At 36.0% G+C, this 16348-nt stretch overlaps 1 protein-coding gene across 1 annotated transcript in view; it reads right to left on the reverse strand.

The window, feature by feature from the left end:
* The window catches only part of GLRA2 (glycine receptor alpha 2), a 165746-nt gene that overhangs the window by 105999 nt on the left and 43399 nt on the right, over nt 1-16348 (reverse strand). Inside the window, 3 exon segments of the mRNA XM_032226714.1 lie at nt 4189-4403; nt 7222-7359; nt 8728-8810. Coding sequence (XP_032082605.1) covers nt 4189-4403; nt 7222-7359; nt 8728-8810 — 436 coding nt within the window.

Genomic DNA, 16348 nt, shown 5'->3' on the forward strand with positions numbered 1-16348 from the left:
AAAATACTATATGGTCACATTGACTGAGTCTGAACTGAATAAGTATAATGCTTATTAAATAAATATATTATGAAGTAATCATATTTAGGATTCCAAAATAATACTCCACAACATTTAATTTCATGTAAGAATATTTGAGTAATAATGATGATGTACTAATATTTAAGGTTATTGCAGAGAAGATCAATCAAATAACTAATTCAAATAATTCAATTGCAGCAGAATTTGCAGTTTAGAGCAAATCAGTATCAATGCTACAAAAACCTTGAAAATGGGAAAGGGCCATGGCTAAGGACACACTTGATTCTGAGTCTCCAATACCTTAACCAATATACAACAATGGCTTACCATGACATCTTGCAGATGAACTTTGTGAAATATTTAAACCAATTTAAAATTCTGATTACATCTCTGGATCACCTGAACTGCACCTTGTACAGAGGTGGGTTGCTGCTGGTTCAGCCCAGATCGGGCGAACTCGCCCACCTGAATGCTTCTGTGTGCAGGAGCGCGCCCAAACCGGTAGTAAAAAAATAGCAACCCACCTCTGACCCCGTACACACATTGCTAACTGGAACTTTAATCTCAATCTGTCAATAACCTATACTGAATAGATGGGAAGTAGGGCTTTTGCATGAACACAATTTACATGTGCATCGTTATTTTAAAAGCTTGTATGAGAAGGGAAATGACTTCCGAAGAATTACTCTGGCTCAAAAAAGACCTGCTTGTCAATATTAGTGAACAATATACTGTAAGATTATTTAGAAAAAAACCAAAGTAGAACATGCCACACATTGAGTTTATCAGGAAGGATTTTCCTCTGCACAGTGTGCATGAAAATCCATGTTTTTTGTAAAGCAACTCAGTAAGTTGAACCAACAATAACAAATCACCAGCCTTTTTAACAACATTTCATATTACAACCAGAAGAGCAATATAAACAAAGTCTGTGCTATTTTAAATGTTTCTCCAAGATATTAAATTGAAGCAGATTGTATTACATTGAACTACAAGTCATAACAGCAATAAAATATGATCAAACACTGTGCAGTTTGCTGCCAGATGTCTGCAGTCCCCAAGTTCAGATAAGTTATAGATTCTAGAATGGATTTGTAATTGGCACACAGACACTAATTAATGAAATATATATTGCTACCCACTAATGAGTAGGAAAATAGCTGTCACTCCAATCAGGATCTGTTATCTTAACATGTACTCAATATAGGCCACCCGGTACATAATTTCACACATTTCTATGGAGCACTCCAATTCTAAAATTATATTAAACAATATGTAAAAATGGGAGGTTTTGGTTTTTTTCAGATTGTATATCACATATCTTTAACCAGTCACAAATTATGGATATCTTTGCTTAGTGCAGATTCTTCTTTCTGAGCTCCTTTGGAATATCTCTATTTTTTAGGTAATTAGAACTAAATTGGAATTTAAAATATAATAGATTTTTTTCTATGTTTCATATAACAATTCAAAGTTATATTATTCTAATAAATGCAATTTGGTCCTTTTTCTAAATTACGGCAATTAGATCTCAAACTGATAGGAAAAAATGATTTTACGGAAGATCTGAATGGATTCTAGGACCTTTACATTAAATCAACTAGTTGATTGTAACAATGAGTTTATACTATTTTCTGTATTAAAGAATAAATGCCATTTTGTTGCAATCTACTGGCAGTATTTATAATTATAGTAATTAGTGAGATATATATTAAGAAAAGTGATATTTTCAGGCCCAGAGACATTATATCACTACTACTACTACTACTACTACTACTACTACTACTACTACTACTACTAATTTAACTTGTATACCACCTAACTCAATGGCTCCAAAAACAAATTAATTTTTCTAAGACTAAAAACTCTGTAATCAATTTTTATAAATATATAAACGTATCTGATATTTTATATATCTATTTTATATGCAAATTGTAAAGCACTGGAATGGAATACAGAATGGAACATCCTCAGTTTGTCTAAAGAATAGGAAAATATTTTTATCTTAATACCAGAAACTTCACTAGAACTCAGATTATGTCTTATACAATGAATCATACATTAAACTTACTGGTATAGGAAGGCCCCATCCTCCCCAGAATAAAATATTAATTATTCTTAACGTTAAAAAGAGGCAGAATAAAATATTTTCCATGAAAGAGAGGAGGAGATACATCTTCTTAAAGGCAGAAAGCAGATCCAGTCTTCTTGCTATAGGAAAACAGCCTCAAGCAGAAAACTGAAGAGGCTAGTCTTTAGGAATGGATATTTTTTATTCATTCAGAAAACTGGGCCACCCTATTCATAAGCAGAGAGACTCCAAATAAACACAGTAGGCAAGGAGCCAAAGCTGACAAGATTAACTCAGACAAACAAAACACCTAGGATTTGCATTTTCCCTTTTTCCTATAGAACCAGCCATGACCCCCATAGGAATCTGGCAACAGTCATTAAAATATTGAATGACATATTCTTGCAGAGAAACAGGCATCTCAATCACAAAGCCCCAAATAATGTATAAAAGCCCATCTTCTTTAAATCCCATTTTGTCAGCCATCCTAGAAACATGATTCTGTCACAGAAATTTCTGGCTACCAAATAAATGGAGATCTTCTTTCCTGCAGCCTGCCTCCATTTTATTTCAGCATCTTTCTCCTGGCTTGGGATAGACCTGATTTTTCTTCCAACATTGAATTGCATTGAGATACATAGACAATAATGAGTAAATTGTGCAGTTGGAGATGCAATTCACCAAAATACATGCAGTTTGCAAAGTGACTATGTTGTAGGAAGAACTAATTACATATAGTAGTTTGACTTTGAAATAAAGTTTAATAGTTTTGGATGATGCTTTTATTTTGAACAACATATGTATTACATAGGGACGTGGTAGCTTAGTGGCTAAGATGCTGAGCTTGTCAACCAGGTCAGCAGTTCAGCGGTTCGAATCCCTAACGCTGCATAATGGAGTGAGTTCAAGCTTCTGCCAACCTAGCAGTTTGAAAGCACATAAAAAATGCAAGTAGAAAAATAGGAACCACTTTTGGTGGGAAGATAACAGTGTTCTGTGTGCCTTCGGCATTGAGTCATGCCAGCCACATGACTAGGGAGACAACTTTGGACAGCGCTGGCTCTTCAGGTTTGAAACAGAGATGAGCATCGCCCCCTAGAGTTGGGAATGACTAGCATATTTGTGTGAGGGGAACCTTCACCTTTACCTTTTACGTATTGCATAGAAATTGACACTGGCAACAAATTAGTTTATAATTTAAATAAATTATTATACATTATTGAAGACAAATTTATGGCCCTGATTACTAATATGTTAAGACATGAAGTAACTTGTGGATGAATGTAATTGTTCCTTTTTATTTTTTTCCCTGCCTCCACTATTTTTATAAATAACTCAAGGTGGTGAATATACCTAATACTTCTTCCTCCTATTATCCGCACTGCAACATCCCTATGAGGTTTTTGTCTAAAGATAAACTTAATATATGGATGGTTGCAATTAAATATGGTCAACTTTTATTGAACTGTTATGTAAAATATTATACATATGCTTCTACATGTGCTAAAACTACTTGTTTTGAGTGAAAGGAAAAAACAGTCAGAAACTGTAATGGTCTGACAGTATCTCCTCTCTATTGTACATGGTTGTATATTGTACATACAACTACATAGCCCCTAAAACTTTAGGTACAGTCCCCCTAACTTTTCAAGTATCTCTTTGATGTATTAAAGGAGAAAATTAAGAAATGCATACAAGATCAATCCTATTATCTGTATGTAATTAATGGAATTTAAATTAAACATGTATAATTTTATAGACATACTTTTTGTCCTTTTCCCACCTACTTTTTAATTAGTCAGATATTCAAAAGTTGAGTACAGCTTTCAACTTAGAAAAAAACTTCCCTCCATAATGCAAATAAAGAGAAACGTATTTCACATAATGCCCTATATCTTAATTTTACCTTTCAACCATATACTGTATAATAAATCTCACTTGCTTGTATACACATGAAATAAAAGACATCTGGTTCATAATTTTATTAAGAACATTTCTGATCATTTCAATGCATGAAAAAAATAAGGGACATAACACAAAAGATTACAGGATTCATCTCTATCTAGTTTGTTCAGAATTAAGTGGAAAGTACTTACTTTGGGAAGAGAGGCTCTGGAGCCTGAACTCTGAGTGGTCATTGTCAGGACTGTAGTTATGCCCAGTGCAACTCTGGCTGGAGCAGCATCCATGTTGATCCAGAAAGATACCCAGGACAAAATGACGATCAGCAGGCTAGGAATGTACATCTGGATTAAATAATATCCCATCTGACGCTCCAAATGAAACTTTACTTCAATGCATGTAAATTTTCCTAGAACATGAAATTGCTTTTATAAATCATTTTTGTATATTTTAATCCTATTATCTCATCAGCATAAATTAACTGCCTTAGGCACATGGACAGTGAAATGTCGGATCTTATTCAACTGGATGGGCATTGTTCCTTCAGTACTAATACAAGTTATATCTTGGCTGACATTCTATCCTAAAGGAATCAACTTCAAGTTACTCACTTGAGAGATGTATATCACTTTACACAAAGATGACTGCAATTATAACAATTGATTCAATTTATTGATCTCTCATTGAGTATTTGTTTAATGTTTTGAAAATGAGGGCTTTAGAAATTAATACAGCTTTATACTTTTAAACAAAATAATGAACTAAATAGTGCATTTGAAGATTCATAGTCCAAATAGTTTGATAAGAGCATTTGTTGACATTGGGACTTGATATAAGAGACCAGCTCTTTTAAAAAAGATCTGAATAACTAAATGACTTTGGCAACTGGATCTATTTAGTGAAATCCCTAAATGCTGCAAATAATTATCTGACCTGGTATGGAACTACAATTCTCAACGGCATTTATAAATTGGTATTCCTAAAAATTATTCACTGGCTCTATCACTTTTTCTCTAGTTTTCAAATTGCAATAGAAATATCTGGGTACTCCTAGATAGTATTTTCTGTTCCGGCAGGCCTGGGGCTGATGAGTTCCCAGCCCCACTCGAATTGTTGTGACTGTTGCGAGTTTTTTTTTAAATCTGTTTTTTGTAATTTATTTTTTGTCCTGTTTGTTCTTGTATTGTTCCCTTCCCCTTGGTTTGTTAGCAACCCTGAGTCCCTCTGGGAATAGGGCGGCATACAAGTTTAATAAACCATTAAACCAAACCAACCATTTTCACATGCCCTGCCCCCATTCTAAGGTCTATAATAAAGATGTATATTTATAAAACCTAATTTCTCTTAATACAATCAGTCAGTCAGTTAGTTATGAGCTGCCTTCTGATTCTGGGGTTTCATAGAGAATGCATGTCCTGAGGGCTCTTTGTGGCTGGATATATCCCAGTTACACATCTGAATCATGTCCTTTGAAATTCCTTATCTATTGAAACCTTGAAAATGAATTGATGTTTTGGTTTTAGTATTTTTATAAGGAATTAAATGAAACAGATTGATGAGATTTGATGGATTATTTTCAAAGCTATGAAGCTACTTTCTTTTATTATAAAACTTCTTGGATTAATATACCACCATTCAGCCAGGAATTCAAGACAGCATACATACTATTTTCTTCTCTTTGTTTTTGCCACAACAATTGTGTAAGGTAGGCTGGGGTGGGAGAAAGTAACTAGATCAGTTTAAGGCAGTGAATTTCTACAGCTGTGACTATATTTTCCAAATGCCAACCCATCGAGTTCACTACTATGCTCTATGCTGATGTTATTTCTGGTACATTGGATATGATGGATATATCGAATAAAAACTGATTGCAAACAATGTGTTATTGGAGTTTAATTCAGGGATTGCAATGCTATCCATATGGCTTGGCTCTAATCTAGCATTTTCATAGAAATTTTTAAGAGGATTGGCATGACTTTAAAGATGAATTGTTGCTTGCCATCAATGGATGTTTTCCTTGGCTACATACCAGTATTTGCAATTTATCAAGACATCAAGATGTCAATAGCCTAAGTGTTATGCAACACAGCAAAATAAATCAATACCTAATTTGCAGCTTGACTGCTGATAAGTATATATTGATTCATGATTTGAATTAGTTTTTTTAACAGAAATGTACGGTGTTTTCCCAAAAATAAGACAGGGTCTTATTTTCTTTTGACCCACAAAATATGACTTGTGCCTTATTATCAGGGGAGGGCTTATTATTTTGGGGTTGTCAGGCGGCTGCTCCCTTCTGACCCTGTTCCCAAAGAGCTGGGTGCAGCCTCAAGGGTGAAGCAGCCATGAGGTGACCATGCTCACAAGCAGCTGCCCGGTAAACCCCCTCCCCAGCCGGGCAGAGCACCATTCACTGACCTAGGGGGTATCCCTAAGGCGCCAAGCCACATGGCATTCTGCCTGCCCCCCAGCTCCCACAGCTTGGCACATTCAGGATACCCCGTAGGTCAGTGCATGGAGCTCTGCCCGGCTGGAGAGGATGGTTGCGTGAGCACCTGTTCCACCCCAGCTCACATGCCTCCTAGCCTCACCATGCCCTGGCTCAGCTCTCCCTGCAGGGCCAGGGTACCACCGCCACTGCCACCATGCTCCGAGCATAATTTCTTCTCTGGCTTCCAAACTCTGGAATCTGGCTTCCAATTCTTCCAGCAGTGGCTGCTCTAGGAGTGCACTCTATGGTTGTGGGCCCTATGGCAGCTGGCCCATGGCTGCTTCACCCCTGAGGCTGTGCCCGGCTCTTCAGGAGCCGCAAGGGAGCAGCTGCCTGGCAACTCTCCCCTCTGGCCAGGCGGAACACCACTCCCCAACCTAGTGGTATCATGAAGGCACCAAGCAACGTGAGCGCCTTTTCCCCTAGCTCCCATGGCTTGGCGTCTTCGGGATACCTCTAGGTCTGTGAGCGGTGCTCTGACTGGCCGGAGGGGGGAGTTGTCCAGGAGGCTTATTTTCCGGGCATCTTATATTTTTGCCCACATGAAAAATGTGGCAAGGCCTTAGTTTCAGGACAGGTCATGTTTTTGGGGAAACACGGTAATCCAATCCATTTTATTGATTTAGCTATGTAATTAAAGTGTATTAATTTTAATATTAATAACCAGAATTCTTTAATAAGTTTCTAATATTTCTCATAAATTTTGGAAATCATTGTTGAGTAACATAATACTTACCAGTGTTGTAATACTTTGTGCAATAACCAAGCTCGTTTTCTTCTTTCAAAATAAACTGTGGCAGAGTTAAGCCTTCTGCTACTTGTACTGGGCCATCACTCATCCATTCAAATATGAGATCATTCATTGTATAGCCAACTATAACAAACAAATTATTTGTTATTAGATAATAATACATAGAGTTGCTACAACAAGCAACAACAGTAGAAAATTATTTAATTTCTGAAAGAAGAGGCATCAGTAATCATTCAGATTATGGTTAATGCATGGAGTGATATCACATCAATAAATTAGAAATATATCTAGATTAAATTTGAGGAACATTTGACCATAAGCAATGATAATAATATATTAAAGTGAAATGCATAGAACTTTCTACATCTTATATAAAATGAGGCTATAATTTATAGACCACAACAGCATGGCAGCCACAAATTAAGGCACTTTTAGGTCTAACATATTTGGACAACTCTATATTGGAAAAATCTGCATTAGATGCTGTCAAGTCTCCTATCCTATTAGGATGAGTATCCAGTTGTTTCTATACCTGTCACTTTTATTATTATTACCCCAATCCAGTTTATGCTTTGGGGGATATGGAGGATTGATATTGCACTATGTTAAATGTAAAAAATGTACCCCCAATGGCTTGCCTCAGAAATGTCACTATTTACTCCATGTATTTATTCTTTGTCTTTGCATTTCAAGTGTCAAATAGCCCTCCAAGTAAAAAAAAAGTCAATTATTCAAAGAGACATTTTATTCAGGCCCTTAAGTATGAAAATAATGTATACTATCACTAAAGAGAAAGAAATGGAGAAAGCAAACACCTTGCTTACTGATAAACATTAACAAATAGCTCAAAATTTAATCATCTTGTCCAAGAAGGGCATATCCATTCCTCAATGTTGAGAAATAAGATCCTCCCACTACCAGCACCGCCCAAGGTTCTCTCCAAACATATAGGAAATGCAAATCCCAGAATTCCTAGGCACCTTCTTTGTGGGATTTCAAGAATAAAATGTTCTGTCAGGTTATAGGAAGTTGAATTAGAGCAGGGGTGTCAAACTGGTGGCCCATGCGCCAGATGTGTCACATGCAGGCCAAGGCTGTCTCAGCTCCGCAAAGGAGAAAAACATCGTGAAACGTCATGTGATGACAACGTGATGCAGCGAGTTTGACATCTGTGAATTAGAACATTTAGTTCTGTCTTCTCAAAAACCCTCAGGTTTTAAGATGACATAATAGGTTCTATTACAAGAACAAACTAAGGCCAATGAAATTAACCTTTTCATTTTCAAAAATAGTAAAGTAAAAAAGTAGTAGCAACTGTAGTAGAGATGCTGTATCCCTTTTCAGTTTGCATTCTCCAGTTGTTTTCTTCAGTGATATAGTCTGCATATGCCAGAAGCTTAGTATTATACTACATGAAGTGATATTAAATGCAGCATCTCAAAGAGTATGAGTGGTGTATTTTTAAATATATATATATAATATCTGACTTACAGCTTTCTAGTTGCATTGTACATGTTTGTACATCCATTGGAAAATTCTTTAGGTCCATAGGACAGGATAAAGTTAATGTTAGCCTAAAGGAATGCAAAGAAATATAAATATGTTCATTACATATGGAATTGCTGCTAAAATGAAGCCTTAAAACCCACTCCTAGAAGGAAAATGATCAAAGTTTATTACAATCTATTCCGTTTGGAGCTTTTTGTCACCTATTGTTAAATGAAATATTGCATTTTGTACTATTTATTTTGCAAGTAGCACATAGTGTAGACTTACATGAAATTTAATCCTTTGAATGGCTTCAATATGTATGTTACTCTATAATCACTGTATTCTTTTTCTTTTAGACATACAGAAACACATGAACATGTGCACAAAAAGAAAATCTAGAGCCATATCTTTTAAAAAACAAAGAAACCTGATTTCTTTAAGCCTGTTCAACCAACATGTATTCTATCGTTAAAAAAATATTATTAGTAGGCTTAGAATTGAAATATTAGTTTTACTTAGCAAAAGATCATATTCAGAGATTACAACAGTGGCATCTCCAATTCCTCACCTAATATGTATTAACAGATGTATGTGTGTGTGTGTGTGTGTGTGTATATATATATATATATATATATATATATACTTAAAGTCACAACCCCTGGTATGCCCAAGTGTGGGCATTTATTTATTTATTTATCAGCACAAATAAAAACACACATATATATATATATATATATATATATATATATATATATATATATATATATATATATATATATATATATTACTCCTGGAAACACCAAGCCTGAAGTAGCCTGAAGATGACGAATGAGACTTCGTCGAAATGTCGCCAAGACATCTCCAATTCTACGCGGGAGAAAACCCGAATAACTAGAGACCCATATATATATACACATATATATATACATATACATATACATACACATGCGCGCGTGTGCGCACACACACACACACACACACACACACACACACACACACACACACACACACACATATATATATATATATATATATATATATATATATATATATATATATATATATGCTATAAGAAGCTGTGCTGAAATATAGTGAGGCTGGTCAATAAATAATGGCAATCAAGATTACTTATAGTCAATGAATGCAAATAAAGGAGAGTTCATTGCAAACTCTTATTTAGATAAGTAATTCAAAGTTTCTCACACAGAGAGAGGGGCCTAACAAGAGTGGAATAGTGTGGTAAGAATGCAATAAAATTTCAGTTGTAGATCAGCACACTTCCTTAGAAGAGAACCACAATATCAGAAACCATTTAGGTTATGGAATCCAAATGTCTACTCATTGCAGGACAACAATGAATGCCTCCCCAATGTATGGTTCCCAAATATACAATCACATAAAGGGAGTTAACCTTCTTAATCACTGACTCTTAGTTTCTTACTTTTACAGAACTGATATTAACATTCATCCAGAATCTGTTTTTCTGTGACATAAAACAACTATTCTGGGTTCTGGAGTCTGGGATATTAGAGAATGTCTCTCAGTCTTTAACATTTCTTCTGATAATATTTTCTCATTACTCATATACCCTGTTCTTCTAGCTTCTTGTCTTATTTTCTATTCATTTGAATAGAAAATTCTAGACCAATTCTGTTTCTTCTCCGACTTTCGTAAAATTAAATACCCAGATTTGGAAACGGGAATTAAGGTGAGTCTCACTCAGAACAAAGTCCAGCTACTTCTTCCCATAATTTGGAAACTAAATTGCCATTCATGTAGCCTAAAACTGTGTTTGTCTTTTTTTTTAGAAGCCTCATCCCACTGCTAATGCACATTCAGCATATTTTTGTTACTTAATTTGTTATTGATTACTATAATTTATATGCTGCTCAGTTCTTAAAGGTTCTGAGCAGCTTGCAAGTGACACAAAAATAAATTGAAGTAGTTAACACAGAGGAAAAATAAGCAACTCCCTCCAACCCAATAAGAAGCAATTTCCTAACCATTGACACATCAAGGAAAGCAATCCTACCAACAACAAAAAAACTTGTAATGAATGGAAGAGATCTGTCACACCATCAGTCCCCAAGACTGTTTGGAATAGACAGGTTTAGATAGACTTCCTAAATGCAAACAGGGATGATGTTGATCTGCTCTAAGATGGAGTAGAGGCCAAGGACAGGGGGAGGGAGAGATAAGAGCTACAGAAAAGGTATGCCTCCATGGTCCCTGATGATGGCAAACCTTGAAAGATGAGACTCAAAAAGTGCCTTTCCAACTAAATCTTATTGGATGGGCAGGAACTACTGGCAAGAAAGGATTCCTAGAACCTTTTTGCATAGATCAGATCAGGTCAGTATAGTTTCCATCTTGTAACTATGCATGTGATTTTGTTACTTTGTAACTCAGGAAGTTTGCATTTGTCTCTATTAAATTTCATGGTGCTATTTTCAGTCCACTTCACTAATTTATCCACCAATTCAGGCATTTTGAATGCGCTCTTTTTATTTTGTAAATAATCTTAATATACCATCAACTTTTGTTAAATCTAATAAATATTTCTTCTTTTTCAAGGCATTAATTTAATTTTTTGAAGAATATTAAGTCTAACTCCAAATTCTATGACTTCTCACTGATGACTCATTCCAGTTTGATAAGGAACCTTTACTGAACACTTTTGGAATACTATATTCAAGCCACTTTTGGAATCACATTGTAAGTATACCACACTAATTAAGTATACACTTCATTAGCTTGTTATTTGTTTGAACTGTACAAAGCTAGCACCCACCCCTCTCCTAGAGGAATGAAATATTTTGAGAAATATTAAAAAGGCAAAATATTATATTTCCCTAAAGGCAAAACATGCTCTTGGAAAGCAGCTCTCACCTTTCTTAATAGCCCCAGCAGGGCTGGGCCAGCTTATCTACAAGACAAAAGACCTTCAGTTCCAGGGTGATGGGATTAAGAAATGGCCCTTCAGGACATAATAGGACCATTTAATAGAAGACACAGACCTCATCTCATTGCACAATCTCCTAAAGACATTGCATCACTCAACAAACTTCAACCAAACCTGGAAGCTCAAACAAACATGACCCCATAGGAATCTGACAACACCCAATAGAATATATGTTTTCCCATAAAAACAGGACATTCAAGTTCAAAGCCCAAGAGAAGGTATAACCCCCCCCCCTCTCAGCTGCTCAGAACCATGTGCTTGGTGGTTCTGCTTCACCATTAAACCATCTTTCCATTCAGCCTCCATGTTTCCAGTGTCTTTCTCCTGGCTTGGAACTAAACCAGATGGATATTTCTTCCAACACAACTATGCAGTTGTGTTTATTTGACTTTGTTACATTTGTAAGATATGATACCAGAAACTCTCCCGTGCTTGATTCTTCTTCTTCTTCTTCATTATCCTCTTTACTAATCAGCACAACTAACGTATACAATGTAAATGTATCTTTCTATCACATTGGTAGTAGCTCATCATCAGAAATAACTAACAAAAACCCACCACTTCCATAAAATTAGATTTACTTGGTTTTTCTATTTATAGCTGTGTGGTTTTCAAATTTATGGATTTATTTATGGTGTTTCTACACAGGTAGTCCTCGACTTACAACCACAACTGAGCTCAAAATTTATGTTGCTAAGTGAGAAATTTGTTAAGTGAGTTTTGCCCCATTTTACAACTTTTCTTGCCACATTTGTTAACTGAATCACTGCAGTTGTGAAATTAGTAACACAGTTGGTTTCCCTATTGACTTTGCTTGTCAGAAGGTCACAAAAGGTGATCACATGACCCTGGGACTCTGCAACTGTTATAAATGTGAGTCAATTGTCAAGCATCCAAATATAAATCATGTGGCCGTGGGGATGTTGCAATCGTTGTAAATACGAAAAATTGTCGTAAGTCTCTTTTTTCAGTGCCATTGTAACTTCAAACATCACTAAATTAACTGTTGTAAATGGAGGACTACCTATACTACTAATTTTGTAAAGACAACTGTTGTGATGCTAACCAGCACTCTCAAGAATGATAGCTAGCTTCCCAGACTGAAAATATATATTCCTTATTCTAGAGTCCTTTTAGGTCTCTGAGCTTGTTTGCTTGTTTGCTGATGTTTAATTACCAGAGTAGTAACATCTTCAGCGGGAGTGGGTTTTGCTCTGTTTGTGTACAGTAGTTTGCCCTGACATAGTTGCTGGGGTGTTGGTTTCTCCTTGGTAGTTCCCTGATTAGGGTTTGTTTATTTCCTGTTAAATAGTAACAACTTACTGCTAATACTGGTGGAGCTAAATTACCTCTATATTTTCTTTTCCTTGCTAATGCTAGCCTTAGTTCTCTAGCCTTGCATATGCCAGGTTTAGCTGTCAGTGTTAGCTTCTCTTGGTTTCCCTTTCCTCACCTAATGCTAGCGAATTTAAGGTTAGGATTAACATGGACAGCTAGCCAGCCTCAGCTTTGCCACTATTATTTTCTGCTCAGAAAAAGATAGCCACTTCAGAAATTGTGTCATGTGGCTCAGCAATGGAGCTGTCTGTCCTCCTTCACCATCCTGACCTCCTGAGCTCTTTGAAAGGTAAGTGAGTGATTGCTGACTAAGGTGGGAAGGATTGCGTGAACAGGCTATGTGGGAGCCAGTGAGGCAGGATGGGAGAGAAAATAGGGGGCACACTGCAGTATCTCTCATAAGGGCGAATGAAGACAATGTGCTGCAGGGACATAACTTCAGGACTGGGCTGTAATTACATTTTGGAAAGTCTGTGGTAACTTTGAACAGTTGCTAAATGACTAGTTGTAAGTTGAAGATTACTTGTACTTTAGTCTTATATTCATATTGGAGGTTGATTATTATTGTCTTATAAAATGTAGTAAAATGGTTATAAAACCATTCAATGTTACAATGGCACTGAAAAAAGTGACACATGACTGTTTTTCACACTTACAACCATTGCAGCATTCCCATGGTCATGTGATCAAAATCAGACACTTGGCAACTGACTCACAATTATGACAATTGCAGTGTCCCAGGGTCATGTGATCATTTTTTTGATCTTCTGACAAGCAAAATCAAGGAGGAATCCACTTATCACTTAACAACAGTGTTACTTAACAACAGTGTTACTAACATTACTACAGTGATTTACTTAACAATTGTGGCAAAAAGGTCATAAAATAGAGCAAGATTCACTTAACAACTGTCTTACCAAGAAAAAAATTCAGCTCAGTTGTGATTGAAAGTCGAGGACTACTTATATTATACTTGGACATGTACCATTAAGTTCCCTTGTGTAAAAACTACAAAAACATAGAACAGTAAAAAAAAACTAGGCAGATTTGGGATAGAAAAAATGAGGGCTTCTTTCCTTCCCACCCATCCACACAAACAAATACAAATAAATTAACAAGTTTATGTGAATAAATAGCAGTAGCAAGTAGACTTATATACTGCCCTCGCTAAGCAGTTTACACAGTCAGCATATTGCCCATAATCTGGGTCTTCATTTTATTGACCTCGGAAGGATGGAAGGCTGAGTCAAGTTTGGGCCCATGAGACTCAAATTGCCAAACTAGAGGAAGCCCGTAGTCAGCAGAAGTAGCCCGTAGTACTGCATTCTAACCATTGTGATACCACGGCTCAGTAGAGGAAGTAGAGCAGGAGTGTCAAACTAGCAGCATCACGGCGGCGTCACATGACATATCGGTAGTTTTTTCCCCTTTGCTAAACTGGGGAGGGGTGGGGCCAGTACATGACGCATCTGGTCTGCGGGCCGCAAGCTTGACACCCCTGAAGTAGAGGAATAGAAGGAAGGCATATGAAATGCACATAGTTTCTGACAGAAGTATCTAATCCAAACTATTAATTCAATAATGTGATCATTTGGGCCTTTAATCAAGGGTCTTATATAGTATTATAGAATAGTAGAGTAAAAGTAAAAATTCTATCCTTTGGCTCCCCACCCCACTTTCATTTTCATGTGATATTTTCCCAGGAACAGCTTTTCATGAATATTAGATGACTGAGAATTTCATTTTAGGTAAAAGTATTCAACAGAAACCCCTTATAAACACCAAAGGCTTAGCAGCAATCTTAAACCAAACACAGGCAATCATCATTTTACAGTTAATGTTTTTGCAGCACTATAAAAAGTAGATCACAGGAAAACTGGTGCATTTTTAAAATAATTTGAAAATAATATGAAAATTCAGAAAATTTGCTTAACAGGGGAGTTAAGACTACTTTTATCGAAACATATATTTGTTCACTGTTCTTGACCTATCTGAAGCATGATTTTTTTCCCTTGCAGGTGACTACAGCAGTCTTTTCTATCCGTTCTCATAATATCTGACCATTAACAGTTGTATAGCTCTATAGTGAACCATTTCAATTTATTATTGTTTTTACTGAAATATAGCACCCAGGACTCAACATAGTATTCTTGAAAAAGAAAATAAAGTCTCTCCAAATAGAATGCAATAAAACTCTTATTGCTTTCCTTCAGGCCTCTGTCTCTAAGTGTAATGACACTCATTTACAACCAGACTCGTAGGAACGTTTATTTTTCGAACTGTGCAATTATGCTAGTGCTACTTTGCCAAAACACAGTTCACAGATAGCCATAAGTCACTACCAGTTTATGCATCTGAAACTACTGTCTGATAGACTCTTATGTACACAGATGCATTCTTTGGCCTACATCCAGTAAACATTCTCAAAAATCCTATTAGTCCTGATTTCCATAAGAAACTGCCAAGTTTTTTTAAAAAACTTTCCAGCCAAGACTGCTCCCCATAGACAAAACTATATACAGACTGCCAACATTTCTCCCATTTTTAATTAAATATGGCATTGTAATTTTTATTAGATGAAGCAATGCCACAAGATCAGGATGGATTTAAAGCAGAGCCTGTTTGGATTTAGGGAAGCTGTTACTTTCAGCTGCTAAAATGTGTTACTCTTTTATAGCATGAGAAAACTGCAATAAAGATTAATTTAACAAAATGAAAACTACAGTGCTGTAGAAGTTCTGAAAAAAAGGCAACTTATTTCTCAGAAAAACATACATTTTTAGAAAGACATTTCAAATAGCCAAGAATTTCATACAATTTTGCCTGAGGATAATTGAATCATTTTTCTTCCCCTTCAAAAATAGTTCCTTTGGGAATGCAAGATCCATGCTTTATCTTTTTGAAAACATGAACAAAAACACAACCTATCAATGTTATCTGGGCACAACCAATATAACTGTGGGAAGGGAAGGAGAGATATCTTCCTGGCTTTGGAGAACAAGCAATAATTTTGACATTGATCTTTGTGCTCTCACTGCTAATCTCTTCCAGGATAAGGCACTGTTACCAGGAAAATCAAAATTCTCTAAAATGCTATGTTGGATTATACAATAAATTTAAAATCAGGCTGAAGTGTTTGTGCACTGTAAACACATACACAAAATGAAGTACAAATGCACATACTGTTACAAACTATATTCATGTTTGCAGTTCTGAAGATTCCATGTTCAGGTTATTTGCCCTGACCAAACTGACAAAGACTTTACTAGTCAAATCCACTAGAATAAATACAAACTATTTAAGGGCAGTTATTCCCATTGG

This window comes from Thamnophis elegans, chromosome 11 (assembly GCF_009769535.1).
Source record: "Thamnophis elegans isolate rThaEle1 chromosome 11, rThaEle1.pri, whole genome shotgun sequence".
NCBI classification, from domain to species: domain Eukaryota; kingdom Metazoa; phylum Chordata; class Lepidosauria; order Squamata; family Colubridae; genus Thamnophis; species Thamnophis elegans.